General features: G+C 42.0%; 1 protein-coding gene and 1 pseudogene across 5 annotated transcripts in view; both read right to left on the reverse strand.

Moving 5' to 3' along the window:
- The window catches only part of C4H11orf49 (chromosome 4 C11orf49 homolog), a 171,383-nt gene that overhangs the window by 133,676 nt on the left and 18,689 nt on the right, over positions 1 to 19,018 (reverse strand). For all 5 annotated transcript variants that reach the window (XM_037204990.1, XM_028878909.2, XM_028878910.2 and 2 more), the window contains one exon: positions 4,425 to 4,527. In XM_037204990.1, coding sequence (XP_037060885.1) covers positions 4,425 to 4,527 — 103 coding nt within the window. The remainder of the gene's footprint in view (positions 1 to 4,424; positions 4,528 to 19,018) is intronic.
- On the reverse strand, positions 10,231 to 10,808 carry LOC114699692 (annotated as a pseudogene).

Below are 19,018 nucleotides of genomic sequence, written 5' to 3' on the forward strand. Positions count from 1 at the left end.
TACAGCACAGAAGAAGACCCTCTGGGATGTGCCTCCCTGCTTCCAAGCTCTCGAGGGCTCAGCACAAACGGTGCTGGGCAGCCACTATTTTACAGTTTATTAAGATTTGCTGGGATACCCACCCTAAGAATGCAATTTTACAATCAGCTGCTGTTCAGGCCACAGTACACTCAGCAGCCTTCCCTTCCACAGATTCCCACGGGGCACCCTCCGTCAATGTCCTCTGGGTCCCTAAAAGACTCCAGGTGCCAAAATCTCACACCTGGGGAACTGAGTTTACATCAAAAGGAGGATTGGTTGTTACACATTCTGTTCCCCATCCATTTCCCTGCATCCTGCATGGGCATCAGAGAACCAGGCTACAGGCTTGTGCTGTAAAGCCAACCATCTTCAGAAAGGTGAAAGAACAGACTCCCACTTCTGCCATGTGGGCCCTGACCACCTCTCCTCAGAGCCCCAGCAGCACTCTCTGTCTCTGATGGAGGAGTCTGGACTCTCCTCAGAGCCCAGCAAGGCTCTCTGTCTGTCTCTAATGGAGGAGTCTGGACTCTCCTCAGAGCCCCAACATCGCTCTCTGTCTGTCTCTGATGGAGGAGTCTGGACTCTCCTCAGAGCCCAGCAACACTCTCTGTCTGTCTCTGATGGAGGAGTCTGGACTCTCCTCAGAGCCCCAACATCGCTCTCTGTCTGTCTATGGAGTTAACTCTTTTGATAAACTCCATGTCCCCAACAATCTACCTCGATGTCCCTCTTGAACCCCTCATTCAAGACCTTTCACTATGGACTTGTTTGAAACCATGAACTCTCAAGAGTGACATCACAGGCGAGAGGACAAACCAGCGGAAAGGCCTCTGAGAAACACCTGTCACTCACCGTGTGAAAACACACAGACTTGAGATGGAGTGTACAGTTCACATGCTGTTTAGAAAGTCGGCAAAAGTTAACCAGACAATGGTGGCGCATGTGTTTAATCCCAGCACTTGGGAGACAAAAGCAGTCAGATGTCTGTGAGTTTGAGGCCAACCTGGTCTACAGAGTAAGTTCCAGGCCAGCCAGGGCTATACAGAGAAAGCCTGTCCTGAAAAACAGTAACAAAAAGTCATACTTACTGTTATTTAAAGACAGCTGTAATTGATCTCCTTGAATAACAATGCTAGATACTTGAATTTCAAAGAAATGAGGTTACCAGAAAAGCTACAGGATAACCTTGGATGATGTAGTTCCCAGGGAGAATTCAGGAGTTGTACAGACAATAAGAGACTTAAAAAACACTAATGATGAAGACTTCCTGTAACATTAGGCAGGAAAGTAGCTTCGAGGCAGTAGAGAACAGTAGACTTGGGAATACTGCAGACAATGCTGATTTCTTAACTCTATGACGGGTATTAGCTTTTCAACTTGAAGCTTTTTTACCTTTAAATTGAGGAGCCCCCCATCAATAAAATAGGGGTAACAATCACATCTAGTTCAAAGACTTGTAACAGAGAAGGCACAGTGTAAGTTTAAGAACTGCCCACAAGGTCATCATTATTAGTGGTAGTTAGTATGTAAAGCTTTGTTAACTCATCTCGAATGAGTCTATTTCAGCCGAGTGTCCAGAAATCTGCTTAGGTCAGCCAACAGAGAACAGCTTCTTGAGAGAGTGGTGCTCTGTTCTCATGAATCACTGAAGGAGAACATTTTCTCTAGGTAAGTCACTTCACATAGTAAAGCCAGAAGCTTCCACCATTTGGGTCCACTTCCCATTCTGCCAGAGCTTTAAGTCCTTTTTTTCTCTTAAATGTCTTCATGACTTTGATGCTAGTTCACTTTTGACATATCAAAATGACTTACCTTGAGCCAGAGCTGTAGAAGTGTCAGGTATGTGCTGTACACAACCTGACAGAAATTGTAGTTTTCTGAGAACGAGAAAAAGCTCACTTGGCAACTAGATTTCTCTCAGTATTATGAAAAAATCTTGATTTTTTTTCAACAGTGTATTAGTAGATTAAATTTAAAAAAAAAAAAAAAAAAAAAACGCCTCAAAACCTATCAAGAATCAACAGCATTCTGGCGCTCTAGAGCTCAGGATCACTTACACAGGCCAGTGCAGTTTGCTTTCGAAGGACTAGACACACTGTGTATTTCTTGAAGGGAAGAATATAGAGCTTTACTCTCCGAAAAATAGTATAAGAGGATCAAGAATAAGAGTAGTAGACAAGTATGCCATAGCTAAGAATGTAGTTACCGACGCAAGGCATGTTTACTAACACTTTCACCAACATCCTTACATGCTAGTGCACGCGACACCATGCTGGGAAGACAGAGGTGGGAAGAAATGATGCCCATCCACAAGAAGCCGGCAAAGCAGTGGGAAGACTCACAAAGGAGATGGGGCAGGTGGATGGAAGAAGGCTGGGAAGAGCATCCCCAGAAGAGTCGAATTTCACTCGGCAAAGAGCTGCCGAAGAGCTGATACAGATTAAATGGCCTAGAAACCCGACCCTTCTCAGCTCGGTGAAGGCAACCGTGGCTATGCAGTCTCAGGCTTTATTCTCTGCCCACCTTGCTCTCATCAGTCCACAGCAGGAGAACAAGCAAGTCCCCTGTCTCTACTTCGTCCTCTGTGGAAGACTGAGTGAAGAGACTAGCTCTCTTCCCAAGACACTTACTTGTTTATCCCCCGAAACTTAAAAATCCCAATGGAAGCCGGGCGGTGGTGGCGCACGCCTTTAATCCCAGCACTCGGAAGGCAGAGCCAGGCGGATCTCTGTGAGTTCAAGGCCAGCCTGGGCTACCAAGTGAGTCCCAGAAAAGGCGCAAAGCTACACAGAGAAACCCTGTCTCGAAAAACCAAAAAAAATCCCAATGGATAAAAACATCTAGATTTTAAGGCTGGGAAAGTGGTTCATTGGTAACATGCTTACTTAACATAAGTAAGACACCAGGTTCTATCCACAGTACCATACACAGAGAAAGAAAAGAAGGAAGGGAGGGAAGGGAGGGAGAGAGGGAGGGAGGGAGAGAGGGAGGGAGGGAGAGAGAGGGGAGGAAAGAAGGGAGGAAGGACAAATGAAGAAGAAAAAGAAATCTACATTCCACCAATTTTATTTCTGAGAACTCTATCACAGCAGAAGAGCTAGGGAGAGTCAAATATTCCTTTAATTACAACCCATGATGGTCAGGCTGTTAGGACAGCTGTCTGGTGTCCAAAGAGCCTCTGGAGAGCTGAGAGTGGAAAAAGACACTTTTGTATTCAAGGAAGATGGGACTTCAGTTCTGAATTGCCTTAAAAGGAAGCTGGCAGAGATCAACTCCCCCATTCTTGGAATGTTCCAAAAACACAGAAAAATTATATACAATAGTAAAGGTATATTTGTAATAATACTAGTAAACATAAAATAACCAGTAAAAATAATACTGTTTTGTGTTTCTTTAGCATAACCTTTCATAAAGATTAAAATGTTTTAAAGTGATTAGCTTAAAAACCATTTGATAATAGTCTCAAAATAGTAATCATGTTGACTTTCAAACACTCAATATACTTTACAGTGAAGTATGACTTTCAAAAATATATAACCATTATGCAATTAGTGCAACATCCTGTGAAAAGAAAATGCACAGGCACACCATCCAAAGCAAGTCCACTACAAAGAACAGCTACGACAATGGTCACCAAATACACGAAATCAGAGGGAGTGTTGTGACGAACAGGGCAAGTGAAAATCATCAGAGGGATGGGACTGGAAAGTGGATGGCTCAGTGACTAAGAGCACAGGCCACCACTGCAAAGGCCAGTTGACTAGCACCTACATGGTGATTCACAACCGTCTGTAATTCCAGTTCCAGGGAGTCAGACGCCTTCTTCTGGACTCCATGGGCACCAGGCATGCACATGGTACACAGATATACATGCAGACAAAATACTCATACACATAAAATTTAAAAATAAATTAATCTTAAAAGGGAAAACCGAGCTGGGCGGTGGTGGCGCATGCCTTTAATCCCAGCACTCAGGATGCAGAGGCAGGCAGATCTTTGTGAGTTCGAGGCCAGCCTGGTCTACAGAGCAAGATCCAGGAAAGGTGCAAAGCTACACAGAGAAACTCTGTCTCGAAAAAACCAAAAAAAAAAAAAAAAAAAAAAAAAAAAAGGGGAAAACCGACAAACAAAAGTCCCAAGGAACCTAAAGAAACACACCTAACGGATCAAGAAATCACTACAGTCCTGACCATTCACTAGACACATCATCAAACAAAGTAGCTGCGCCAAAGCTGTTCTTGTGCCTACACACACTGGGCAGCCTTCAGCCTGCCTACCCAGCCAAGAATCACTGCTACTACGTCATCACCACTGGCCTACATACCATCACTGGTTCATGCATCCTGCCTGCTTCCAAGTACCTCCTTTGGGCCTACCCAGTTAGCAAAGCACCATGTACTCACTATTCAGTGAAGAAGCGGGCAATGCCATACTGGCTAATGTCCTCCCTGTTCTCCAGAAGCTGGCACACTGCATCCTCCATGTAGGTGAGGACATGTCGCTGAGCTGCAATCAGAAAAAAGAAAGGAAAATGGGAGAGATTAAAAAAACAGAGTTCTCCCAATCCCAAGGAGAGGGCATGTAAGTCAAGGCGTTATCTCTGTCCTGGGGGAGTGGAATAGAAGAGAGAAGCAGCTTGCTGGCCATAACTGAGCTATGATCCCAAAGAGTGAAAGACATGACCAGCTGTCAGCACCAGCCCCCATTCTTGTTTTCAATAACCAAGAGTGTCAGCCCCTCTTTCCTGCAGGCTCCTTCCTTCATCCTCTCCCATCTGTGCATGAACAAAAATATATTCCAGGAAATGGATGGTCTGATCCTAAAGAAAATTCAGATCTCTAATTTTAAAAAGTCACTGGAAAAGGTTAAGGAACATGAAAATGTCAGTGCTGTTATAGATGTACATCATTTAACCTTGGGAAACAGCAAGAACTTATTAGGTATACTTATTATTAGATATACACAATCGGTGTTTGTTGTTACTAGGAAATGTGTGAACTAATCACAAACTTGTCAATATAAGTTTGACATAGAAAGACAAGTATCGAAGGGGTTGTTAGGGACTGAGGAAAGGATCAAAGGGGAGTGGGACACAGAGAGCAGAGAAGGGAGCGTGGATATGATCAATGCATGAGGTCATATGTATCTGGAAAGGTCACAGTAAAACCAATTAATTTGTATAATAGTAACAATAATTGCCAGTGGTGGCTCACTCCTTTAATACCAGCACTCCGGAGGCAGAGCCAGGTGGATTTCCGTGAGTTTGAGGCCAGACCAAAGCGAGATCCAGGAGAGGCACCACAACTACACAGAGAAACCCTGTCTGGAAAAACCAAAAACCAAACCAAAACAAAACAACAAAAAAACCCCACAAAAACCAATAATGTACAATAATGTTAACAATTAAAATCTGTTTTTGTCAAAAACACAGTCTTGTAAAGATAGACATAGGTAGACAGAGAGATAGAGAGGTAAAGAGATAAGATTTATTTGTTTATTTTTTTGAGATATGATCTCAGTATATAGCCTTGGCTGGTTTGGAATCACCATGCAGACTAGGCTGGCCTTGAACTCACAGAGATCTGCCTCCCTCTCAAGTGTTGGAATAAGGGCTTATGCTTCTGTGCCCAGTGTAATAGTATATTAAATTTAGAACGACCTGGGTTTGAGTGACTGCCTTTTGTAGCTTAATTTTGAATAGTTACTTAATTTACATTTGTTTGGGGCTTTATCAAGTGTACAAAGCTATGTAACTTAATTCTATAGTAAAGACAAACAGAAAAAGGAATAAAAAAGAAGGAAAGATGCTTGTAAGTCAGTCTTGAGAATAAAGCCACAAAATAATACATGTCAAATTCTAGCACTGTTCTCAAAATTTTAATCATCATAATCAAGTATATTAAAGTGAGAAGAAAACCATAGCCAGACTAATATTAAACCACAGCCACGGTTTCACTGCTGCACGCCTCCTTTCTGCGACCCACTTAACACTGATCTTACAAACCCGTCCTTCCTTCCTTGGGCTCTCTTACCTGCACTGAAGGCTAGTACAAGAATTCAGAATGCCCTCCCCCTTTTGATAGTAGAAATGAAAGAACTTCTACTTAGAAGCAAATCCTGCTGCTTCTCCTCCCTAGCTCCAGGGACTAAAAGTCAGTGGGAGTGTTTTTATTGTAGTTAGAATCAAAGTATTTTCATCCTGGGGCAAAAAAGGAGATTTTTTTTTTTAAATAGACTGGAGAGGGTGGGGTTGTACCTGTGTAACATTTATCATCCAGTCAGACACTTAGTTTACTATATTATAAATAACACCTACCTTTTTGAGCTTCTACCCAATTTACTGAACAATGTGCCAGATTATGTACTAACTGTTCTAATGCATTATTTTATTTAATACCGGCAACAATCTTATGATAAATATTAGTGTTCTTCTATCTTACAGTTGGAATAGCTGAGCTTAAAGAATTAAAACACCTTGCTCAAGATCACACAGCCAGTAGGAAGAGAAGCTGGGATTCAGATCAAGGTTTGTTTTGTCCCAGCATCCATGCTCTTCACAAACTGCCTCATCATGAACACTTTACCATCAGCCCCGGAAGTGAAAGTTATCTCCATGTTACCCAGAACATAGGACACGAGGGAAGCAAAATCATCTGAGGGGTGTGACCCAGCCCTGTCCATGTGAACTGGGGGCACGCATGCACGCACATGAGTGTCACGTGTGTGAGCAGCTTTCTGTCCTGTCTCTGCCTGCACACCGACCAGCACCTGTGTGGAGTCAGGACTTGTCTCCAAATTTCCAAGAACCACTCACTCTACTACAAAGTATTCACCCCACCCCTTCGCAGGTCACAAAGTGGAACTAGAAAGCGCTGGTGTTTTCTTTAATCTGAGCTAAGGGTAGGAGTTAAAAAGAGCCACAGAGACAGGAGGGAAAGGCTCCTCTGTGGGAATTCCGACCAGCCTAGCGAGAGCAAGCATGAAGCTCTCTCTAATTGCTCTTCCTATTTTCCTCACCTGCCGCTCTTATCAGTCTAGTGCTCTCTGTGGTTAGGTGTACCACCCAGCCCTGAAAATCCTTACAGTTGATCAAACTTCAATGAGACTTAGTAAGTCCAAGGCTCCTGCTGGGCAATAAACGTGGAGAGGGCTGCTTTGTAAATGCAAAGGAATAGCTTTAATTTATGTGAGTGATTAAAGAATTCAAACAGAACACCTGCAGCCCCGGAGGGGAAAGATATCTGGGCACCTGAGCTGCCTTTCTGGAGAAGGAAAAGCACTTCAGACTGTCTTTTCCTCTTCTGCTTTGCTGTGATTTCCACAACACGATCAGGATTAAGTCTTCTAACACGTACCAATACACTTCACTGTCCTGAAATCCCCATTAATGCCTAGTTGCAAAAGTCATGATCAGATAGCGTTGTCTGAGGTAGACATTTATACCTTCATCATGCTCAAATGGAAAAACCAAGTAAAATGAAGTGTAAGTAAACACTGCCTGATCCTTATGTGAACCAAGGGAGTGATGGAAACTGTGGATCAGAAACTGCGTGGTTCTGTTGACTTGGACTATGCTGATCACTCTACCTCTTTATACCGAAGTGGCTCCTGCTTTAACGTGATTGGGACTAAAAATGTGTCTGATAAAAACCTACTTTAATACAGCACTCGGAAGAGGCAGGTGGATCTCTGTGAGTTCAAGGCCAGCCTGATCTACATTGTGAGTTCCAGGACAACCAGGACTATGTAGAGAGGCTCTGTCTCAAAAAACAAACAACAAAAGGGTTTTATATCTATAATAATTTACATAATCATATACCCATTTTAGCGATGGCTTTTAAACTTGTGGGAAGCATTCACTTAACTGCTAATTACTCAGAAGGCCCTAATTTACATGGGGAAAGTCCAAAATGGTTTCCTTTTACTCTCTTCCCAAACATAAATACCATCAAAGTGCTAGCTGTTTATTTCACAATTAAATGATAAGGGAGCCCATTTGGAAATTCTTGCTTGAGGGGGTCTAGAATTTCCACCTACAACATTAGTTACACCATTTTCATTTTTAAATTATCATTTAAAACAGTCTCAACACTTGAATAAACAAGTCTTACCAGGAATATATTAATGAGTTACTAAACATGCTATCAACAAATACCAGGGTCTAGCAGTGTAGGAAGAAGCAGAGTGTGTGTGCACATATATTCTATCTTAAACCTGACTGCTCCTCTCGTTCAGAACTTTTTTGAAGCACACGTCATTCCTTGTGCTCTCAAGACTCAAACGCTGGGTAAGCACAAATAAATGTCCGTTAAACTAAACTCAAATTGTTCTTTAGGATGAAGAAACTAAGTCTGCTTAGCCACCAGCCTGTCATGTAAACTGCTTATATGTCTCAAGTTCAGTATCACTTATAAATTACTAACATCATCCTATATATGACCATGTGAAGTACAAACACATAGCTAAATGGATTTACAAGCTACAGACTTCTAAGTTTATTATTTTCATCTTCCATCTTTCTTGGTATTATCTGGGTCCTAGAAAACAGTGTGTTCTGCTAAAACATTTTATCATCTGCAGGATCATCTTTGATCTTAGCCCACACTAAACCAACTGCCCTTGACCAAAGGAGATGAGGAAATGAGAAAACGATCACATTTAATTCCCATACAGCTCAGTGAAGCAGGCAACAGTTTCGTTTGCAGCAGAGAGAGGTCAGGGAGCCATCGGAAGTCCATGTGACTGGCAGAGCTAGGATTCACACCTAGGTTTGACCCCAAAGCGGAAGTTCTCCCACTCGACTTCACTGCCTCTCAAAAGCACAGAGCAAGTTGGTTTACTCCTGTAATTCCAGCACTCTGGAGGCTGAGGCAAGAGTATTGTTAGAAGTTCAAGACTAACCAGGGCTACACAGCAAGACTCTGTCTCAATGAAACAAGTGGGGAGGAAATAAGACCCCAAATCTTCTATGTGTCCCTTCTAACATGTACATTAGCTTTTCACTGTTAACACTAGGAAAGGTGCTTATAGGGTAAATTAGACAGTGAAGTTATAAACTTTAATAAACACCTCTAGGCTTTTGTCTGTCACCTTTCAAATTCTACACTCTAATTTGTTTACGGGCTCAGATGACACAGAGGAGATACAGACCAGTCAGTGGGTGGCTGGTCTCCTCGGTTTAAGACACAAACTTTCTTCATTGCTTTTCTGGTTTCCTTTGCTTCTTGAGACAGGGTCTCATGGAGTCCAGGTAGGCTTTTTTTTTTTTTTTTTAATGTATTTAATATATTAAAAAGGAACATAGTATAAATGCTGTGGTATAAAGAGGAGCCACATTGTTCACAGAATAAAGTCTTAAAAATTATTTGCAGTGAAGGAGCATCAGGATCTTGAAACATGAAAGTTTTGTTAAACAAAATTTCAAAATTATAATCCTTGCAGTGAAACATTTTGCCATTTTTATCTATGTATTAACATTGTTGTTCCTCTAAAAAGAATTTCATCAACACTGTCTTTTTATGTAAAAATTTATATGTAGATATTTAACCTCCTGAGTGACTAGTCATACATCAGATATAATTTAATGAAAGAATTTTAAAGTTCTTAGAATGAACTAGTATAGATTTATAATGTGTGTTCAATTGTGATAAAAATTCAAGAGCATACCACAGAATTTGTACTTAAATTCTGAGTTAGAAAATATGATTTATGCCCAAATAAAACCAATAAACTGTTTTAAATAAACAGTTAATAAAATGGATTACTGAGAAGTCCTATTTTCTCATTTATTAATAAAATGCAGATAGACTACCAACTTGGATGTTTCCTACTATATATACCAAAATGATTTCATTACCAAGAAATTACCTGCAACACAAAAGGGTGAGATAATTAAAATGTTTGCTTTATAATGAACCAACCTATACAGTTCCTCTTTCCTAGGCTGAAATGACTGGAATGGTGGCCCCATTCTCTTGTGTAAAATCCTTCCTCTTCTGAAACCCCGAGGGAAGGTAACTGGAGTAACAAATGTGGAGCCATGGTCCCAGTTCTCTATGAAACTGCTGCCGGGTTCAAAAAATTTCTTTCAAACACAGGTGGAAAATTGTGGGGCTACTCCGTACAGTTTTTAGAAATACTTTCAGAACAACTTAATTGAAAGGGCCTAAAATGGCCCTGTAAACAATGTCCTTGGAATGCTTGTTAGTGTCAAGATGAGGGCCATTTCCCACCTCTACTACTGTCCCTTCTGTTATCACAGTCATGGCTCCAGCCATTAGGATTCCTGTCGTCAGAGCAGAAATCCTCTCGGCCTCCTCTGTAAAGACAGTCAGACCCATGATCAGAGTAACGCTGCTCACGGCTATAGTGTCTATCTCCTGGTTAGGGGTGAGAATCCTGTCTTTTACGCTGTAATGACAGTGCTTCTTGGCACCACTGGGAGCTGGAAGACTGGTTAAAGCTATGAGTGTGTGATTGACCTGATGGCGAAAATTCTGACTGACCTGCATGTGGGGAACCAAATTTCCCAACACATGACTGAAAACATTGTTCATCACTGCTTGCTGCTGATAATCTTCTGGAGAAGAGAAGGACCTCTGGACCATCTGTGCTGACGGAGTTATGTTACCCACCATCCTTTCATAGCTGTTAGGAGATGTGGAGGTGGGGCTTGAATTTCCAACATGATGCTGGGATATGACACAGTGGCATCCGGAGAGGCGTGACTACTTCCTGATCTAAACTGAATTTTGATAGGCCTCCCGAAAAGTTTGATTCCATTGAGAAGATCCATGTCGTAAGGAACAGACGCTTCGTGCTTGAAATTCACAAATGCAAACTGTTTCAGTTTGCCATCTTTATCTTTTGGGATTTTCACCTTTATTACTGGTCCAGCCTGGTGGAACAGCTCGAAGAGGAGCTCCTCCGTCACCTTGGTCTCCAGGTTGCCCACAAACAGAGTGCAGTCGGCCTCTGTGGCCGCATCACTGCCAGTCTCCAGCTTAGTCTGACTGCTCAGGCAGGCCGACAGACCGGCCGACACTACTGCGCCCAGGCAGGCTTTGAACTCATGATGTAGGATGACCTTGGACTTCTGATCCTCCTGCCTCCACCTCCCAAGTGCTGGGCCTGAACATACATACCATCGCAATCAGTTTTGTAGAACCCCGAACTTTGGACATATGAGGCAAGCATTCTACTAACTGAGCTGCATTCCCATCCTAAAAAGAGTGCTTTAAAAAAATATAGAAATATGGGCTAGCAAGATGGCTCAGAGGTAGGTATACTTGCCACGGAGCGTGACCTTTTGAGTATAATCCTCAAGACCCACGTGGTGGAAGGAAAAACTGACTTCTAAAAGTTGTCTTCTGACCTCTAAACATGTACCATGTGGCATGTTCACACCTCTGCCCATATACACACAAAACAAACAAATGAACGAATGAATGAATAAAATTTTAAAAGCTTTCATGTCTCTTTGTTTTGTTTTTTAGAGACTTTTAGAGAGTCTCTCTGTGTAGCCCTGGCTATTCAGAAACTAGCTCTGTAGACCAAGCTGGCCTCAAACTCAGAGATCTGCCACCTTTGCCTCCTAAGTGCTAGGATTAAAGGTGTATGCCACCACCGCCTGGCCTTAATAAAATATTTTTAAAATACCTAGAAATATACATTCTGGTTTTTATATAAATGACAAAAATATGAAAAATATGTTTCTACTTAATGTCTGGTTAATTTTCATAAAACAATACAAAATCGGGCTGGAGAGATGGCTCAGAGGTTAAAAGCACTGGCTGTTCTTCCAGAGGTCCTGAGTTCAATTCCCAGCAACCACATGATGGCTCACAACCATCTATAATGAGATCTGGTGCCCTCTTCTGTCATGCAGGTATACATGCAGGCAGAATACTATACACATAATAATAAATAATTTTAAAAAATACAAAATCAATTGACCCTTTGGGTATTTCCTAAAGGTACATAGTTCCCTACTGATATATATTTAAGTTGTCTTCATGTTTTTTGGTTTTTTTTTTCGTAACAAACTGCACTGTGTTCAACCCTTCCCACTCCCACTTAAAAGTGGGGATCAAAACCAGTGCTTTGTGCATGGTAGGCACAAACTGACTTAAATCCCCAGCCCCACTGAACATTCTTGCATATTTCCCTGCACACATGTACAAGTAGTCCTCTCAAAATAAAACTGCATTTTACAGGACGCCAGTTCTCACACATGCTATCTTCACATTTACAGACACAAACAACAAAGTGGCTAGTCCAGGCTGGGGGTGGTGGTGCGTGCCTATAACCTCAGTATTCCGGGGGGTAGGACAAGAGGGTCAGGAGGACAAGAGGGTCGGAGCGCAAGGCAAGCATCAGTTGCATAGTAAGCCGGAGGCCATGCCACAGCTGCCTGAGACCCCTCTCAAAAATCCAAAACAAACAACAAAAAAGTGGCGATTCCAATTTACACTCTTCCTGGCCTTAGCAGGATTTACTTTTACTATCCTTCACCTAAAATTTACTAATTTTGCTAATTTAACAACACAAAATACCTTTTATTACTTTTAGTTTTCTGATTTGTTTGCTTTGAAACAGGGGTCTCACTATGCAGCCTTGGCTGGCCTGAAACTTCCTACGTAGACCAGGCTGGCTTAAACTCACAGAGATCCTCCTGCCTCTGCCTCCCCAGTTCAGGAGCTAAAAGCACACACCACCACTCTCTGCAGCCTTTTAGTTTCATTGATTCCAACTAATGCTGTCACACTTCAATGGGAAGTTTGTTTTGTATTTCTTCATTAACATCCTGGTCGTATTTTTACTAACTGTAACAGAAAACATTAAAAGGCTACTCAGTTATGAAGACAGACTGTAAACTCAGGCCTTTGGTCTGGAATGCACAACACAGCCACCCTTAAAGAGCTACCCTAGTGCAATTGTGGGGGTACCCGCTCACAATCCCAGCTACTGGAAAGGCTGAGGTAGAAGTTCCCTAGCCGCCACTCCCCAAAAAAGCAATATTATATATACCAAATGGAGTATTCTGAGAACAAATTTACAAATTAAGAAACAATCCTTTACTTTAATAGTTGATTATCAAACAGACAAAACTCATGCATTGCCTCTGTGTAGCCAAAGCCCCGGAAGGCATGCCGGAAGCAGGCAAAGCATAACACCCAAGCTAACATCACCTGTGACAACGAGAAAGCAAGAGTGACTGAAGATTTCTGGGTAAAATAGAGGATAGAAAGCCAAACTACTTCACTCAGCCCACAGAGGCATTGTACCAGTTAACAGATGTCCAGAACGGAGAGTCTCACTGGTCAAACAGTCTCTGGTCAACCGTTAATCCTCCCCTCTCCCTTCTCCCTCCCTAAAACTGGTGACATATTTTGGGGATGCCAATTAAGGCTAAGTGCTTACATTCCATTGCCATAGCATTTCCAGACTAAATCTCATAACACAGAATTAGTAGGTTGGAGTCCAGCAATTCCAAATACCAGAAACTACAGAATCTCTTTTTAAGGAGGCTTCCATGCAGATTCAGGCTTGGAGTGCTCAGTTAGCTGATCATACGAGAATGTACTTCCTGAACACCAGAGGACTCTAACGTGGTATTTACACTTCCCAGTGACAACTAAGGAACCCCAGAAGAACCAAGTAATGCCTGTTGTGACAAAAACTTTGCAAAGACAGTGAGTGACCCGCAGAGGAATGCAGTTATCAAGTCAACTTGCGTAAATCTATTTTCCAGAGAGCATGATAGGTTTTAGGTTTCAAATCCCAACCTAACCCTGTAAATTGTCAATCTTGGGGTCAGGGACATGCCACTTAAAATGTTACATCAGGCAATGAATAGTAAAGCCACAGGGTGAAAATGAACTGTCCTATGTAGTTACCCAGGACTGTAGTTCTTGGAGGGCAATTTACAAACCATGATAAAATTCTCAGAATTTCTTACACTGGCAATCTGAGATTTAATTCAGGTAATGATAACAGCCATAAGATACTAACGTAAAACTTTATAATTTACCTGGTATTTTCTCTTTAAAGTATTGGTTGTTTTTTAAATAGCTGGCACTGTGATAACAGTAACAGCTTCTCACTTCCCCCACTTGGCAACTAGACAAGTCTCATCTAAGTTGACTAACACTCATGGGCTTAGAACTCCTGCCCTTCTGCCTTGTGTGGAGAAGGCCTCTGTTAAAGATGGAGACGGTTTTCAAAATGTCAGGCTCACCTGTCAAATCCCCACTGAGAGCTGTCCACAGCCTGCTCGTGGATATGACTCTAACAATGCTTGGTAAGCCTGGTCATTTCTATTTCTGTTACAAAAGCAAAGAAAGCCATTGCAGATATTTATAGATGCCCCAGAGGCCCAGCCCAAAGTGCACAAAACCCACACGGGATGAATGACTGAACAGAACAGGCTAGATAGGGAGGTCCCAGGTTACTTTACTCACAAGACTCATGCTAACGTTTAGCATATCATCTATATTAATGGTATAAAGCACTACAAAACACCTATGAAAATATACTTTGGGTCATTTTACCAAACCGATAATCTTTGACTTGTTACTTTTAGCAAGGTTGTACTAGCCCACCAGGCCCAGTTCAAATCCATCCATCATCTTTGGGAAGTGTTCCCAAATTCTCTTCCAGCTACAACCAACCTTCTCATTTTCTGAACCCCCTAACGCCTATCCTGGATATATATGTGTCCCTGGCACCTTCTCCTGGACACAGGCTATTCCTGCCACCCATGTGCAAAATGTTCTGTCAGACATCTTGTTCTTAAAAATGGACAGGTATCATGACTCATTTATCTTTTATCCTCCTTAACATTGAGGGTCATTCAGCATCTTCCATACAACAGTCATTCGAGTGTTTACTGACTGACTACATAAACTGTGCACACTATTTGCAAACGGTGGTGCTAGTTTTTATTCAATGCAGGCACCGCAGGCCTGTGCTTCCCAGGTGGGAAACACCCAAGACCAAAACACACTCTACTACAACATTAGGGTTCTTACAGGAAGCTACTTTTGTCCTCCTCTCAACTACTCTTCATGTTGCCTTTTTCTGCCTTCTCTCTATTCCAATGAGAAAGCACTTGTTCCTTCTATTATTACTAAGAGCCCCATTATGTTCAAGGTAAAGTGAAAAACTGCATTCGATGCAATCACCAGTCGCTCACAAATTTGGGGGCTACTTGTCATTTGGACATCCAGGACTTGAATAAAAGAAAGTCTAAATTCTTTTCACTCCGAAAAACCATTTTCTTTTCCGAGAGAATGGAAGTCCACAGCACAGGAAGCAGTGCTCAGTAAGCCACCGTTCATAAACAGCTTTGCCGAAAGCAAGCGTAACAAAGGTTCTGTTGTGCTCTTGCATGGCATGGCCAGTGAGCAGCAGGAGCAGATGAACTCTTTAAGAAGCAAGGGTTCTGTCTTCATGCAAATGTTTGCATTAATAAAAAATGAAGAAAAAGATATAGAAAACGCAGGCTAGCTGGATATAATAGGTCACTAAACGGGAGGTTTCTCACATTTTCCAGGCCGAGTCAGCAGGTCTTTTAAAAACTTTGTCATTCTGAACATTTCACAGACATCACAAGAAAGACATGCAAATACCAGAAGCAAATCAAAGGACGTCCCGCTGCTCTGCTGGCGCCTCCCTCATCCATGCTGGTTTGTCATTTTCTGTTAACCCTAGTGCTGGCTGCTGCTTTGTTGAGGAATGGAGTCCCTAGCCCAAGTGGCAGTCCGCATCCAGCCAGCTGGCCCCAGCACTGATGACATTACAATGCAAGCCATGTCCTACCACTCAGGGACACGTGCTGCCAGGCAACAAGTGCAGCGTGTGATTTTTACACACTTGGTTTGCAAATCTGCATGGGAAAGAGCCTCTAACAAGCCACTTCAGAAGATGTAGTCTCCTTGAGTGTGCACATCACTAAGTAGTTCTCTGAAGGATTTGTGAGGCTCAGTCCTTCAAAGTGAAGTAGACAGTCAGGACTATTAAAAACCCAACCCTATGGGGAGGGTTAGCTACTGTGTGCCAAGCCACGCACTCTGTGCTTAGCCTGCGTTGTCTCATTTAATTTTCACAACCACAAATTAAGGTAGATATCCATCCCATCTTATAGCTGGGGAAACTGAGGCTTAAGGAGGTTATATAATTGTCCAAGGACACTTAGATCATAATGAAAGCCAAGGCTCAAAGTCATATGCTGGCAAATCTCCCACCACTCATATGTTTTATTACACACACTTACTTTTTTGAGTGGATGGGGAATGGAGCAGAGCCTGCTGTACGATAAGCAAGGGCCGTGAGGCTGAGCTACACTCCCAGCCCGTGGATGCTATTGGGGAACCACCGGCATGGTCTTCCTTCTCCTCTTAATCATCTGGAGAACTTAGTGTCCATTTCTAAGAGTCAGTGCCTTTAGAGCTGGGTACAGTGGCTTGTACTCATAATCCCAGGATTCAGGAGCTGAGGCAGGAGAATCACCAAGAGCTTAGGCCAACCTGGGCTACATAGTAAGCTCCAGGACAGTCAGCTACTGAGACTCTGTTCTCAAACACTACCCACCTCCCCCCCAAAAAAAGATGTTTAATCCATACACAGCATCCAAGAATATCCTAAAAGTCACTTATAGATCTTTGGGGGTTCACTACCTACATGAAAAAGAAAAGACGGAAACAATGGCATAGAGAGCACACACGGCTTTCCCTAGATACAGATGGTCTGTTTCCTTTTTACCTTTTTTCCTACCACTCTCCTCAAGTTCGGCAACAACATAATGACGGGCCACTAAAACCCCCAACCTGCAAATTCCCTGTCCCCCAACACTGCTCCTTTACCAGGAAATCAATTAAGCCTCGCCACAGACTCTGTCCCATTGGCCTCTGGGTTGCACAGCACTCCTTCCATTCCCACAGTTTGGCTTCCCATGGCCTCAGTCACTGCAGTCAGGAATATGGTAAGTACAGGGTTCGGGGCTACATGAGGTCTGCAGAAGAAGGAGAGCTGGACGCCACAGTCAGACACTCCATTACTGCTCGGAGTTCACGCTGTTCAGCTCCCACCATTAGACTCGTAAATAAGCCAGGGTCCTACTTTCTGCCCCTCTTGATTCAGGATGCAGAATTCTTGGGCTTACTTAAATGTGAGTTTGAAGTTTTCTGCATTTCCATGTGAAATCATAATGCTGAAGTTTTTCTTTGAACAAAGTAAACAAATCATGAAAAAAACTGAGCACTGTGATTCCTTGGAGACGAAAAAAGCTAAAGAACAAGGAACTAAGAACACAAGCACACAGAGGGTTCAAACTGAGCCCAACTATTTACTTCTCCATTTTCTATGATTTTTTTCCTTTTTCATTTTTCTGCCTTTTAAAACTTTACTTGGTACTATATTTCTCATAATTAATATTCTCTTATGAGATAATAAATATTTCTTTTCATAAATATTGATTGCCAGGTGGTGGTGGCACACGTCTTTAATCCCAGCACTTGGAAGGCATAGACAGGTGGACCTCTGTGAGTTCAAGGCCAGCCTGGTCTACAGAGCTAGTTACAGGACAGCCAGGACTACACAGAGAAACCTTGTCTCAAAAAACAACAACAAAAAAAAAAAAAAAAAAAAAAAAAAAAAACAAATAAATAAATATTGATTTTGTTTTCTGCTAGAAACCTTAAATTTTTATTTTGATCGAAATAATTTAATATTTCTCTATGGATATATATTCTCTTTTATTTCATCTCTTGTTCCTTAAATCCCCAGATACAAATTGGAATATGTATCTAAGGTTAAAGAAATTGCTAGAGTTTTCAAATATCAGGCTCTACCACAGATTATGTAAATTTACAAATATTTTTCTTATTTTATTATTATTATTGATGACAGGGTTTTATTGTCCTGCTAGCCTGGAATTTGCTATGTTGACCAGGCTGGCCTCTGCCTCCCAAGTGCACATAAAGACATGTGCCATCATGCTTGGTAATATTTTCTTTTCTAAATCATTCTCCCTTCACAACACACACACACACACACACACACACACACACACACACACACGCACACGCACACGCACACACACAGACACGCACACACAAATTCATGTAAAGATCACATTTCTCAGCTTCTCTTGTAGCTGCTTTGGTCATATGATTAAATTATAAAATATAAGCAAAATCTTTTGAGTCTTCTAGAAAGTACTTAAATAAACTAAGTATAATGAGTGATGTCCCTTATTTACCTGAAGAGATAAAAGTTTCTTCAGTCCCCATGGATTCTGAGAAAAGGGACCAAATCCATAGCTAGGATAGACAGGATACTAGAAGCCCAAACCCTTTCTGGCAGTTTGGAATATACCACCCCACTCTGTCTAGCCTCAAAAGAAAAATAACTTCCTTTCTGGCATTTATTTAAGGTGTTTTTCTTTCTTTCTTTTTTTTTTTTTTTGTTTTTGTTTGTTTGTTTGTGTTTTTGTTTTTTGAGACAAGGTTTCTCTGTGTAGTTTTGCACCTTTCCTGGAACTCACGCTGTAGCCCAGGCTGGCCTTGAACTAACAGAGATCCGCCTGCCTCTGCCTCTCAAGTGCTGGGATTAAAGGCATGCACCATCACCGCCCGGCTTAAGGTGTTTTTCTGAGATTTACTGTATTTTATGTATCTGTGTATGAATGCCTGAGTGTATCTGAGTTCACTCCATGTGTGTTCAGGGGCCAAGGAGAGCAGAAGAAGTTGTAATACCCCCTGGAACTGGAGTTACGGGTGAACTATGATGTGGGTTCCAAACCCAGAACCTGGGTCCTCTGAAAAAGCGATAAACTTTCTTATCCCATTTTACATTTTGACAGCATCTTAGTCTCTTCTACAAGCTGCTCTAGAACTTATTCTGGAGTTTGTGGCAATCCTCCTGCCTCACTTCTTGAGTGCTTGGATTATAGATGTGAGCCACCATACACCGCTTCCTACTTTGTTTAAACCAT

This window comes from Peromyscus leucopus, chromosome 4, assembly GCF_004664715.2.
Source record: "Peromyscus leucopus breed LL Stock chromosome 4, UCI_PerLeu_2.1, whole genome shotgun sequence".
Classification (NCBI taxonomy): Eukaryota; Metazoa; Chordata; class Mammalia; order Rodentia; family Cricetidae; genus Peromyscus; species Peromyscus leucopus.